The sequence below is a fragment of the Vombatus ursinus genome, unplaced genomic scaffold, assembly GCF_900497805.2.
Source record: "Vombatus ursinus unplaced genomic scaffold, bare-nosed wombat genome assembly UNPS02014662.1, whole genome shotgun sequence".
NCBI lineage: Eukaryota > Metazoa > Chordata > Mammalia > Diprotodontia > Vombatidae > Vombatus > Vombatus ursinus.
The window spans coordinates 712,396-727,174 of NW_020954440.1; the positions used below are offsets into that span (position 1 = coordinate 712,396).

At 36.9% G+C, this 14,779-nt stretch overlaps 1 protein-coding gene across 1 annotated transcript; it reads right to left on the reverse strand.

Annotated features, from left to right (window-relative positions):
• Window positions 1-9,356: 9,356 nt before the first annotated feature.
• Window positions 9,357-10,298, reverse strand: LOC114042658 (olfactory receptor 5B12-like). The gene has a single exon (XM_027861346.1). It carries the CDS (start codon window positions 10,296-10,298, stop codon window positions 9,357-9,359), a length of 942 nt encoding a protein of 313 aa, XP_027717147.1.
• Window positions 10,299-14,779: the final 4,481 nt, after the last annotated feature.

The window sequence follows — 14,779 nt, forward strand, 5'->3', positions numbered from 1 at the left end:
AAGAGTAAAAAAGCATTACGTGATGCCACAAGGAAGAAAACCATTTCATTGATGCATGTGCCAGAGAAGGAGAGTCCCAAGACTAATGGAACATTACAGAAAACATTGTGGAACACGTTGGAAGGGCAGAAATGGAGGCTGGAGGTGTTTCCTGTGCAAATGGAAGAATTAAGAAAACCACAGATGTAACACTCAATGGTCAGATGAGCACATACGCAGGATGTCATGATGGTGATATAATAGTGATATAATAAATATAATTTACTAACAGTTACTTGGTGATCATAAGCCATTGGAGCCAGGAGAGAATATTCCACAGTGGCTAATCCTGAAAATAAGAATATCTGTGTAGCGCAACTGTAGTAGGAAATAATTTTGTCCCCTAAGAGGAACCCAGCCAGAAAATTAGGAATAGTAGCTGAGAAGTAACCAAAATCCACCAGAAGAATGTGAGGAAAGTATGTGGGTGTATGCAGGCAAGAGTCCCAGAAAACCAGTACTACCATTCCCAGGTTTCCCACCAGACTGATGAGGTTGATGATGAAGAACAATATGAAGAGAAGCTCTTGAAGCACTAGGACATCTGTTAATTCTACAAGGATGAACTCCTTCACCTCTGAGCCATTCTCCACAAACTACTTTAGGAATTTGAATAATTTACCTGGGACAAAAAAAAATCAACAAAACAAATCATGGCAGTTCATCAACTCTACTCTGGTCTGTCTCTTTTCTTTCAAAGTCCTTGGTTGGTTGGCTCAATCATACTTTAATAGCTGTACTAGAATCTTGCCCCTTGTCCTTGAACAAGTCATTAAACTCTTAGATTATGCCTGCCATCCACCTTTTCTGGTCCTATTTAAGAACTACTGATTAAGTTCCAGAACTATGTTGACTAGGTCTTTGAATATTTTATGTTATCTTGTCTTACCCTCACTGGCCTAAAGCAATCTGCTTACTTTTCTCTACTTACTGCTCAACATCCATCTTCCAAAACACACTATTTTATGTTGGATGGTTTTTTTTTTGTTTTTGTTGTTTTGTTTTTTTTTTTCCCGTGAGGCAATTGGGGTTAAGTGACTTGCCCAAAGTCACACAGCTAGTAAGTATTATGTGTCTGAAGCCAGATTTGAACTCAGGTCCTCCTGACTCTGGGGCCAGTGCTCTATCCACTGCACCACCTAGCTGCCTCCAAAGTACATTATTTTAAAAGTTTGTTTTTTTTTTCTGTCCTCCAAGATTGTCTTTGCCACTTCATTTATCCTCCTTCTAAGCAGAGAAATCTGTCATTCCTCTTGGTCTCTCTCCACCACTCCACACACTGAACCCTCTTCATTAACCCATGTTTAGTTTTCATTTGCCTGTATTTCAGAGGAAGTGGTGGGTGTCCTCCTTGCCAATGTTAACCATTCCACTTCTATTCATCATCAAATTCTCTCCTCTCTTCTCCAGTATTAACAACACCCAACATTTATATAGCACCAACATGTCTACAAGTGCTTTTAAAATATTATTAGTTCACTTTATCTTCACTACAACCCTGCAAAATAGAGGCTGTTTTTATTCCCATTTTACAGAGTAGGAAAATGAGACCAGCACAGTTTGACTTGCACAGCATCTCATACTTAATAAACATCTGAAGCTCAATTTGTATTCTGGTCTTCCTGAATACAAGTACACTCTAACCACTGTGTCATCTACCTGCCTCCAAAGTTTTATCATATCAGTCATTCCCTCCATTTATTTTATTTTCATCTTTTTCTTTTCCACTTCATCTTAGAATGTCATCAAAAATAATGGTTATACTCCCACATCTTTAAAAAATAAAGCATCTATCCACATCCAAAGAAAGAACTATACAGTTTGAATGCAGATTGAAGCCTACTGTTTGCTATTTTTTTCTTCTTTTGTTTGTTTGTTTTTTGGTGAGGCAATTGGGGTTAAGTCACTTGCCCATGGTCACACAGCTAGTAAGTATTACGTGTCTGAGGCTGAATTTGAACTCAGGTCCTTCAGACTCCAAGGCCAGTGCTCTATTCACTTCACCACTAAGCTGCCCCTATTTTTTTCTTCTGTTTTGTTTTATTTGCTCTTTCTAGCAGTTCTTCCTATTGGTTCTAATTCTTCCTTACAACATCACTAAGGGGAAAATATGTTTAATAGGAATGTACACGTATAGCCGATATCAGATTGCATGCCATCTTGGGGAGGGAGGCGGGAAGGGAGGGGGAGAAAAATTTTAAACTAAAAAGCTTATGGAAGTGATTGTTGATAAGTCAAAATAAATTAATAAAAAGCATCTTCCTGAAGAAAATATATCTTCTAAATAAGTGTTATACTCCTATTCCTAATGCAAAGAGCTTCCTTGTCACTCTAACGTTACACTAGATCCTTATTGCTTCTAAAATTAAAAACAAACAAACAAACTACTATTTGGAATTTAAAGCCCTTCACCATCACTCTTCAATCTATCTTTCCAGAAACATTTCACATTTTGTCTATTCACATATTTCACATTGCAGACAGTCTGATCTACAATCAAGGAGATCCAGGGTTCCCCATCTTCCACCTATGTGATTTTGTACAAGTTGTCCCCTACACCTCAAATACTTTATCACCTTAACATTTCCTTTCAGGAAAAAACCTAGTATCATAAAGGTCCTGCTCAGGTACCAAGTCCTATACTCAAAAGCATTTCTGATCCTCCCATGATTAGTGCCCCACACTTACACTGACTTAGTACACATTTTCTATTGATATATCTATGTATATATTATTTTCTCCAAAGTGGAGTGAAAACTGTTTGGTGGTAGAGGTTATTTGTGTTGTTTTGAACACTTTTGTATCCTCAAAGCCTGTCATAGTGCTTGGCACATGGTAGACATTTAATAAATACTTGGTGAATTGAATTACTTGAATGAATGAAATAGAATACATAAAATTCATGGAATGGGAAGAACTGGCAAACAATAATGAAGATTAAAAATTAACCCCAAATGTGCTTATCGAATCATAGATGTAGAGCTGGAAGAGACCTGAGATCATCTTGGCAAATGCCCTCATTTTATGAATAAAGGAACTGAGACATAGAGAGGAAAAGGGACTTGCCAAAGGCAACGTGTCCAAGCTGAGACATGACCCACCATATTCTAGTTCCAAATTCTTCACTTTCTAAGGAAGTCCAAAATGGTGGAAAGGCTAGTGAGCTCAGAGTTGGAAGAGCTGGCTTATTGCCCTGCTACTACCAGTCACTTACTCAGTCACTTTAGGCAAGCCTGTTAACCTTCTGAGAGCCTCAGTTACCTCGACAATAAAACTGGATATTTGATAAGATCTATTCTGATTCAGTCCTATGGTCTACTGTATTCTAGGTGATTTCTTTGTGTATGCTGAGAGATTAGCAGAATGTTATAAAGGATAGAGTGAAGGATGTAAGGTCAAGAACAGCTAAGTTCCAACCTTGTCCCAGACAGTTATTATGTGTACGAGCCTTGGGGAAGTACTTAATGTTTCTCAGCATCAGTTTCCTCATCTATAAAATTTGGATGATAATATCCCCTTACATAAGAAGAGTTGCTTTGAGCATCAGATAAGATTAAAAATCAGAATTTCTTTTCAAAGCATTGAGTGCTAAATAATTGCTATCTCTTATTATCATCTATTTGGCCAATCATGTGGAACATTATGGAAAATGCCTCCAAATCTATGAATTTGAATCCTATCCCTCCTCTACTGAAAACAAGAGTATTCTTTTATTTTTCTGTGGCACTTACATTGCAGATCTGAATGTGATTTGTTTGATATCTGCTCAAAGTTTGATATCTGAGACCTCCTTGGGTCCTTTAGGCTGGTAACAAGACTCCAAGTGGCAGGATTGACTTAATATATTCACTTAACTTCTTCAATTAGAAGTGTAATGCAGAGAAGAGCTAAGAGGATGTGTAGGAGAAAATTTTCCCCAGTATCTCCTACTAAATATTTGAGGTTCTTCAGGGCATTGTTTGTTATCCCTAGTCATGGTTCCTACATGTAACTTGGTGTCAGTATGATCATTATATGAACTGAGAATGAGAGAACTGTTTCTCATCTAATTAATAAACAAATTATGAATGATCACCCAATGTCAGGCTTGTTCTATGGACATTAGGTCAAATGTACTTAGGAAAATTATTTCTGTGGCTCATGGTCAGGGCCTGAGAGTTGGATTTTACAAGTATTGGTGACAGGTGCTCTTCGTGGACAAGGTTCCTATGAGAAAATCTAGAGCTCCTCATTCTGCTCTTCTGCAAAACACATGAAAGTACATCCAAATCTGTGAGGACTCATCTTTCATTGCTTAAGGAACTCATTGGTGTATTTAGCTGTTGTTTTCAAAGCTTCTCCATTGTACATAGAAAATACATCTGCTTTCAGTAGAGTCAAGTAATCAAGTCCCTGGACTCGCTAGGCATGGACCTGATGGAGCCACCCCATAGACAACAGGAAAGCTGACAGAGGGTGAAATGTTTCCCTTAGGCTCCAGTCAAAGTGACTTACACATAACACATTTTAAATTCACTTGGCTCTTTGAAAGAACTTATCTGATTATGGGGAGGATGATGTAACAGGGCTTGGGAGATTTGTAAGTAGTGAGAGTGAGGCAAAAAAAATAAAATAAAAAAGAACCAATAAATCATTAAAAATACACAGAAAAGAAAAGGAACCTCAGAAGGGTACACAGAAAAGCAGGACAGTTTTACTGTTTTTAAAGATAACAAATATTAAATAACAGCATAAAATAATTAAAAACTCTCATATGCAATCATCTTTTTCTGTTCTTTATTCATTGAAAGTTTTCTGTTCATGAATGCTTAAGTTAATCATAAAAATAAAACAAATTAAAAGAAGACAGAAATGTCTGTCCATTTATGTTCCATGTAGCCACTCCCCAAACATGGTACAGTCTCTACAATCTTTCATCTTGCCTTGCGATGATCCAATGACTTCTAATTATAGTTGTTCATGTTGGAGTTTGATCATATGAGCAATCATTACCGTTTTCTTCCTTGTAGACAGTGCCATTCAACCTTATTGAATTCTGAAGCTTTCTTAATATCTAAGTTTAAGCATTCAACTCCAAAATCACACATTCTCAAGGTAACTGAGTCTTGTAATTCTGAGGCTGAGCTCTGGATCTCCTTTGCCATGCCATAGCTCTTTGATCTGAAGCCTCCCTGCAGACCTGGAATTTGTACATTGGAAGTACTGTCCACTTCTATGGCCTCTTCCTCTTATTGGATAGCTCCTCCCAGAGCCTCCATTTGAGGAAGTCTTCTATATCAGTCATGTCTTTATTCCTTTCTGAGCTGCATGTCAGGTTTTCTCTATCATGCTCCAGAACTGGTTACATTTGCACCCTTTCCTCACATTTCTATGCCAGCTTAATTTGATTTGTTTTCTTCTCGCATTCCAAACTAAACTTTTTAAAGTTAGAAACCATCTTTTTCTACTTGTATTTGTATTTCACATGGTTAATATAGTACCTGGCATGTAATAGGTTCTTAATAAATGTTTGTTGACTGACTGACAGAGATCATTTAATTTTGTCCATGTTTGTCCAATAAATCATTTTGCAATATTGAGGAGATGATGAAGATAGAATCAGGTATAGAGTATTGTTCAAATCTTAGTATGGTGAAAAGAGGCTATCGCCACTCCTTCCGATTGACTGACTGAATAATAAACTGGGGAGCTTGAGATATCTCAATACATAAGTGGAGGATTTGAATCTCATTACTGAAAACAAAAGAAAAGAAGACCCACAGAAAAATCCAAAGTCCTTATTACATATAATATATAGCATTTACTTTTACTATTTATTATTATTTTATTATTTATTATTAGTAGTAATTATAACAATTACTTATAACATACAAACAGCCTGGTATAATGCTCAAAGAATGGTATTGAAGGGAAAACCTAGGTTGACATGCTGTGACTAACTGGTTGTGTGATCATGAGCATAAGATACAAGAGTATTCCAGATCTTTCCCAGTAGAGGGAGATGTCATACAGGAGGTACCCCATTACAAAGAAATAAAGGTTATCAAACAAAAACAAAAAAAAATTGGAGAGAATGTTAATAATGTTTCCTGCAGCATTAATTATTATCCCCAAGTACCTTAACAGAAAGATTAGATTCCTTGCACAAAGTCATATAATGATCGAGTTTAATAGGTAGATGGGAAATTTCCAGGGCTCTACATCCTGCCCATTCTATTGTAAGAGCTGACCTGAAGATTCCTCAAAAAGATGTATTAAAAGTTTTGAAAATCTGGAAACTATCTTGCTATGAGGGTTGGAATTATGAGAAAATGTTCAAATTCCCTGAATTCCTAAAAACTGTAGATCAGAGTTGGAACTGCAGATGCATCATTAGAAAGCTACAGGGTGAAGGTGCTTCCAAGGTCAGAAAGAAAAGAGAAAATTGAGTTCCTATATTCTATGGAGGCTAAATAGGATATGGACCTTGGAGACTTTGTGTGCTAGGAAAATACAGATGTAGAGAAAATAATTTCTTAGATATACTCTGTAATTAAAAGGATAAGCCTAATGAAGACTTTGCCCCACAGAAATTTTAATGAAATAATATTGACATCTTTATTCCTCAGGCTATATATGAGAGGGCTTAACATTGGGATGACTGTAATATAGAACACTGATATTACTTTCTCCTTGTCCATGGATTGACTAGAATAAAGTCATAAATACAGGAGGATTTCCATCCTACAGAATATGAAAACTACTGTGAGGCAGAAAGCACGGATGAACAAATCTTACTGGTGGCTTTCAGCAGCACGGATTCTCAAGATGGTTTTGAAGATGAATAAGAAAACCAGTAAGATGACAAAAGGGTGGAGGAAAGATATCGAATCATGCAATATACAAAACTAATTCTCTGAGTTATGTTTCATAGCAGAGAAAGCTGTAAGTGAAGGCAAGTCACAGAAAAAGTGATGGACCACATTGGAACCATAGAAGTCAAAACTGAAGAAGTTGTCTCTGTGAATGGGAGAATTCAGAAAGCCACAAATATTAGAACCAATAGCCAAACTAGTAGTTATTCTAAATATCATTGTGGGTGTGAAATGGAAAATCTTATAGAAAGCTACATTTAGATCTTAGGTGAAAAAAAAATTCGAAGTGAAATCCCATCGTCCACAGGTACAGTTTCAATCCCCTTTAATTCTAATGTCTTCCCCCTCCTAAGTATTTACTAGATATCCTATTTATAGCTTGTTTGTATATATTGTTTGTTTTCCCTAGCATTTTGTAAGCTGCTTAAGAGCAGGGTCTGTCTCTCGCTGCTTTTTATATCTCTAGTGCTTAACACAGTGACTGCCATATAATATGCACATAATAAATGTTTATTGGTTAACTGATTGATAAAATCATAATAATGAATTACCTAGAGAAAAAATTCCTTATTTGATAAAAACTGCTGGCAAAACTAAAAAACAGTCTGGCAGAAGTTAGAATTAGATAAGCACAGTAAACCATGTTCCACTAAGTGTATTGTCATTTAGTCATATTCAGTCATGTCTGACTCTTTGTGACCCCACTTAGGATATTTTTGGAAAGGATAATGAAGCGGTTTTCCATTTCTTTCTCCAGTTCATTTAGTAGATGAGGAAACTGAGCCAAACAGGGTTAGGTGATTTGCCCAGGATTTCAACAAACAGGATTAAGTCACTTGCCCAACTTGTCACAGCTGTTAAGTGTCAGGAAGATGAATCTTACTGATTCTAGGCCTGCCACTCTATCCACTGCATCACCTAGTTATCTTTAAGTGGATAAGTGACATTAATATTAAAGTTAACACAAAAATAAATAGAAGAGAAGCAGATCAAATACTTCCCACAGTTATGAGTAGAATATGTATTCTCAAGCAAACAAGAGATAGGAAACAATTACAAAAGATAAAGTAGATAACTTTGATAAAGCGAAAAAGCTTCTTCACTGACAAAATAAATGCAAAATAAGAAGGCAAAAGTTGCATGGGAAAAAATATTTGTATCACATTGCTTTGATAAGTGATTGGTGTCCAAAATTATATATTTCTCTGTGTGTAGCATATACATATATATGTGTGTGCGTGCGTGTGTGCATGCATCTGTGTGTATACTTGTATATAGATATATAATAGCCACTCCACAAAATAAGATAAATGTAAATCAAAACAACCTAGAGGCTTCACCTCATACCATAAAAATTGGCAAAGATAACCAAAAAATATCAATAGTCAATGTTGGAGGGCCTATGGATTAATAAGCACATTAATCCATTGGTGGTTGAAGTGTAAAATGGTACAATAATTTTGGAAGCTGATTTGGAATTATGCAAATAAATTGACTAAAATTCTCATGCCCTTTGAATCAGACTCCCTTACTAGCCTTATACCCCAAAGGAAGCCACTGATAAGAAGAAAGATCCTATACACACCAAAACATTTACTGCAGCACTTTAAAAGATAGCAAAGAATTGGGAACAAAGCAGATGCACATCAGCTAGGAAATGGCTAAAAGAATGACAGTGCTTGAATGAATGGAATGTCACTGTGCTGTAAGAAATTATGTATCTGATGAATAGAGAGGGTAGAATACAATGGGTAGAATTTATTAAGAGGAAAACTTAGACTTGATTGATATTAGGGGAAAAAATGCTAAGCCATTAGTGCTGGACAAAAGTGAAATGGATGTCCTCAATGGCCAGTGGCTTTCCCTTCCTTATAGGTCTTCAAACGGAGGCTGGATTCCTTATTGGGAATGTTAAGAGTGAAGATTCCCTTTGAGTATGAGTTAGAATATAAGACTATAGAAATCTCTTCCAACTCACAAATTCTTTTCTTCTTTGATTATAATTTCAAATGTTATGAATATTTATTAAGGAAAACTTAGAAGAGGAAACATGAAAAACAAAACAAAAAAAAACAACACAAACCCTAAGAGTTTTTATATTGAGGCAAATATAGGTGAATTAAGACCTCTGTTTCCATTATATAAAAGGGTTAGATCTCATGACATAATAGGCAAAGGGATGGCCTGTACCCAAAGAAGCCAATAAATGAACAAAAATTTATTAAGTTCTTACTGTGTTTCAGTCACTATGAAAGGTCCTGTCTGTAACTGTGACTATGTTATATATACAGTGGAATCAGCTACTGGAGGGCAATAAGAGGAGGTGTTTCCAGATTGAGAATAGAAAGAGGATATTTACCACATATGATCCATAAATAATAAAGGGTGTGCCAGCCTAGGAGAGGATGTACATTAAAGATAACAGTGTGGAAGAAAAGTACTTGAATACTTTTTTTTCCTTGATTAGGAAGCACCTAATGAAGACTTTGTCTTCTCCATGATTTTCTTCAAAGCACTACTGACTTCCTTATTCCTTAAACTATAGACCAGAGGATTCAACATGGGGATGACCATGGTGTAGAACACTGATGCCATTTTGTCTATGTCCATGGAATGTCTGGAACTGGGTTGTAAGTACATGAAGATTACTGTCCCATAGAATATGGACACAGCTGTGAGATGGGAAGCACAGGTAGAGAAGGCTTTCTGGCGGCCCTCAGCTGAGTGCATCCTCAAAATGGCAATGAAAATTAAAAAATAAGATTTCAAGATGATAAAAAGGGCAAAAAATACATTGAATCCTACAGCAAAGTAGACAACCACTTCATTGATGTATGAAATAGAGTAGGAGAGAACCAAGAGAGGTGGAATGTCACAGAAAAAGTGATGTACTATGTTGGACTTGCAAAGGGAGAGGCTGAAGGTGTTTGCTGTGTGAATGGAAGAAAAAAGAAAACCGCAAATATGGGAACTAATGGCCAGACAAGCACACACACTCGATGTCATTGTGGTGGTGTAATGGAGGGGCTTACACACAGCAACCTGGCGATCATAAGCCATAGCAGCCAGGAGATAACTTTCAACTGTGGCAAAGTACACAAAGAAAAACATTTGTGCAGCGCATCCACTATAGGAGATGGTTTTGTCCCCTGGGAGGAATCCAGCCATCACTTTGGGAGTAATGGCTGAAGAGTAGCCAAAATCTGTCAGAGAGAGGTTACTGAGGAAAAAATACATGGGTGTGTGGAGGCGGGAGTCCCAAAATATCAAGACTACCAATCCCAGGTTCCCCACCATGGTGATGAGGTAGATGATAGTAAATATTGTGAAGAGGGGCACCTGAAGTTCAGGGGCATCTGTTATTCCCACAAGGATGAACTCCTTTGCCTCTGAACAATTCTCCATAAGTGGCTTGTAGGGATTTGAAGGATTGAACTGGAACAAGAGAAACACAAAAAAGACAGAATAAATCAAGGTATCAGCATTCTTTTGTGAGGGTTATAAAATCCTATTTTGTATGAGATGAAACTACAAAATTTTGTCACTTAAAAGTTAGAATTTTTATGTTTAATAAATTAACATCACATTGATCTTTCAGTTATGATTTTTTGCACATGTAAGTCCCCTTGTATTCATTAAGATCATTATTAAATAGGTGTTCAATCTCCACAACTCCCATGACCTCTGTCTTTACTCAGGATCAGTCACATATATTGTGGCCATACTATTGAATTGGTCATCACTCCAACTCCAATCCAGAACTCTGAAATTCCTCTTTGAACACCTTCTTCTATCTTACCATTGCATATTCTGCTTCAGCATTCTCTGCCTAGATATACTCTTTACCATAAATACCAGTTCCTATGCCCTACCATTTTTCCAAGTTTTTTTTCCCTTTCTTTGGCCTCATCTTTCCCCTTCACAGGATTCACCCCATGACTGATTGCTTTAGTGATACTCCCTCAGCTGACCAAGAATTCCTTGCTCCCTTCTCTTTTCTCCACACACTCCAAACCAGGATTATGCTCACCATGTACCTTTAATGGTTCCACAAATGTGGGGCTCACCAAGGCCCATAATGCTGCTGAATGGATTCTCTATAAAAATTTCTTGTTATCTTGTTATTACACACACCTTGGGCCAAAGGAACACAGTTGTTCTTCTCTGATTAATTCTCCATCCCAATTTCCTACACCACTTTCTTCCTCTTGTATCAATAGAAAGAAATGTCTTCACTCTTGGATTCTCTCTTTTCTCTACTCCACACTCTAAAACCCTCTTGATTATTCCATTCTGCTTTGTGATGGATCTTCTCACTGCTAAGGTTAATCTCTCTATGTGTGTTCTTCATCTTATCTCATCCTATCTCCTCTAAAGATATTCATAAATATGATTTATATAGCATTATTAGTTTAGGAAAGTGATTTATTAACATTACCTCAATTGATCCTTACAACAAACCTGGGGTATAAGTCTATATCCATTTTACAGAGGAGAAACCAGAAGCAGACAGAGATAAGAGATTTGTCAAGGGTCACCTAGTAAGTAGCTGAGGTCCAATTTCAACTCAAGTCTTTCTGACTCCATTTACCATACTAAATACATTGGGAAGCCTACGAGAACTTACTCCCTTAATCATTACTTCAGTTTATTTTTTCCTCTTATACAATTTCTCATTCCCTATTATCCAAAATGATGCCCAGATGCTGCCATCTTTAAAAAAAGTCATCATTATAAAGATGCATTTTCCACGCAATTACAATGTGATATTCCTAAAGCACAGATATATTTTATCTCTTCGATGCTCAGTGTTGTTCAGTGAATCTCTACTGTTTCTGAAATAAAATATGAATGCTTCTGTTTCATATTGAAAACCTTTCACAAACTCTCTCCATCCTATCTTTTGAGATTGATTTCATACTATTCCTCCTGTCATGTGTCCCACATGTAAGGCAGATGGATCGACATTCATTTCTCCATCCTTGATCTCCCATCTCCCATCAATGTGCCTTTGTCCAACCTGATCTCCACGTCTCTGAAGCTCTATCACTTTAACACTTCCTCTTAGAATCTCTGACTCCCTGAAACATGCAGTTCAACTGCCCACTCCAATACAATTTAGAACCTCTCCTGTTCTTGTTGTTTGTGCCACACACACCCCCAAATAAATGGTGTCTATTTCCTTGATGTGTATTTTCTATTGGTTGATCTCTGTAAACATTGTTTTCTACCAATAGAATATAAGATCTCTGAGGGTGGGAAATATTTGTGTTTTGTGGGGGGGAGGTGTACTCAGAGATTAACAATACCTGGTAAAGAGTCCAGACTAGATATATGTTTGTTGGATTGAATTAATTGCATGAATAAAATTGAAGTCATAAAAACTATTGTATAGGAAGACTTGATAAAAAATAATAAAGACCAACAATATCTACATAAAGTTTTAATAGATTCATTAATTTAAAACTCAGAATGACTTTAAAGGTCACCTATTCTTATCCCTTCATTTATAAGTGACTTGCTTAAAGTCTCTGTGGCTGACCCAGGATTAAACCATGGTACTCTGGTCTCAAATTCTTCCCTCTTTAAAGAAGCCTGGTGTGAGGAAGACTAGAGAGCTCTGAGTTTAGAAAGCTGGGTTCTAGTCCTGCTACTACCACCACCACTAACTTACTCTGAAACTTTAAGCAATCACCTCCCCAACCTGGGCATGAGTTACATCACCTGCAGGCTGAGGGAGCAAGTCCATATGACCTTTTTTTTAAAAAAATTCAAAATGTATAGTGTGATCTAGGCAATTACAACACTTTAAATCATGAAAAAAATCTGAAAGGAGGAATTTTACTGTTAAAATTAAAATGTCATCCCTTGGAATAGCTGGAAGATATTTTTAAAAATTCAGAGTTCATGGTTCTTTACGAAGTGCTTTGAAATATTTGGGTGAACAAATAATAAGTATATGAAAGAATAACAAGAGTTAAATTCATAGTTCCCAGGTTTTAATAACAATTTCTGAAATACATGGGGTGAACAAATGGTGAGTATAAAAAGTAATGACAACTGGGGACATGGCAAGACTGTTCCAGTTCTGCCCTTGACCACTTATCACCTGAGGCACAACTCTTACCATCTCAGAGTCTCAGTTTCTCAGCTATAAAACTGGAAGATCCATGTGGTCTTTACTTATTCAATCTTAAAATATAGTAGACCAATAAGTGGAAAAGAGGATAGAAGAAGGATATGAAATCAGGATGACATGAGGTCAAACTCTGTCTAAGACAGACACTTGTCACCTGTATGACCCTGGACAAGTCACTTAACATTTCTCAGTCTCAGTTTCCTCATCTTTAAAATGGAGGTAATAATAGCACCTATCTCACAGGACTGTTGTAAGGATCAAATGAGATTTTAAAACGTACAATGCTTTGTGAACCTTGAAGGTCTCAATAAACCATAGCCACTACTATCATCTATTTGAATATAAAAAACTTGAAACATTATGAAAATGGCTGTTCCAAATCTAGGATTCTGAAGTCTTACCTCCCAACACATTGAAGACAAGGATACAATTTTTCTTTCATGTAGCACTCATATTGTAGAGCTAAGTAGAACCTACCCCCAGTATTCTAATAGCTGAGACCTACATGTGTCCTTTAGGATGGTGACGAGACTTTAAGAGAGAAGACTAACAGAGTACCTTCACCTAAACATAAGTCTTCAATTAGAAGCTTAATCCAGGAGAAGAGGATTTGGAGAATCTGTGCCTGGCATCTGGTGCTAAAAGCTCAGAGTTTTCCACATCATGGTCTATTATCCTCAGCCACTGTTGCTCCTTGGATCTTGCTGACAGGAAGGTCACTACATGAACTAAAGTAATGTTTCTGATCTTATTAATAAATGAAGGATGAAAACAACCAAACCTCAGGCTTGTCCAATGGACATGGGTCCGAATTAAGACATAAAAGGCTTTCTGTGGCTTCCAGTCACAAACTTGCAGTAGAGTTTTACAAGAACGGGCATGTTGGTGCTCTTAAGGGACAAAGGCTCCCCTGAGGACACCCAGAGCTACTTATTCTGCACCTCTGAAGAACACATAATGACATACCCAAGTCTGTGGGGACACAATCACAATTACTAAGGGAAGTCATGGGTGTATTCAGATGTTATTGTCAGGATTTCTCCACAGAGAAAATGGCTGCTTTCGTGAGACACAAGGAGCAGGACCATGAACTCACTAGGCCTAGACTTGAAGGAACCGTGACATGGACAATAGGAAAATAGTAAGGGGATGAGACTAGTCACTCAGGTCTCAGGCAGAGTGCTTCTTGCCTCTTTGGAGAAAAATGTCTGATGGGGGAGGGATGAGATATATAGAGACTTGGGGGATTAATAGGTAATGACAATGATGCAGGAAAAAAATAAAAAAAAAACAAGAGAGAACCAGTGAATCATTTTAAACATGCACAGACAACAGTAGAATGAATTTCAAATTTGAATTTCAGAATCAGATACTCTCAGACATAGAAGGGACCTCAAAGTACATTGAGTCTGGTCCACACTTGAACAAGAATTCTTTTTGCAGTATAGTGGAGATAATGGAGATAGAATTAGTTGTCAGCTATTACTCTAATCATAGTGTGGTGAGAAGACATTGCCAAACCAAAATAAAAAAGATTGGGGAGAATATTAACAATGTTTCCTGTAGCATTAAAGCGTTATTGTCCACAAGTCACTCAATGGAAAGATTAGTTTATATGCATCAAATCATATAATAAGCAAGTGAGATAGTCACATGAGCAGTTTCCAGAACTCAACATCCTTCCCTTTTCTACTATGAGAGCTGACCTAAAGGTTCCTCAAAAAGATGAATTGAAAGTTTTTGAACT

What these genes read in the sequence shown, in the direction of transcription:
- LOC114042658 (XM_027861346.1), bottom strand. Translation starts at nt 10,298, where the DNA reads ATGGAGAATTGTTCAGAGGCAAAGGAGTTCATCCTTGTGGGAATAACA.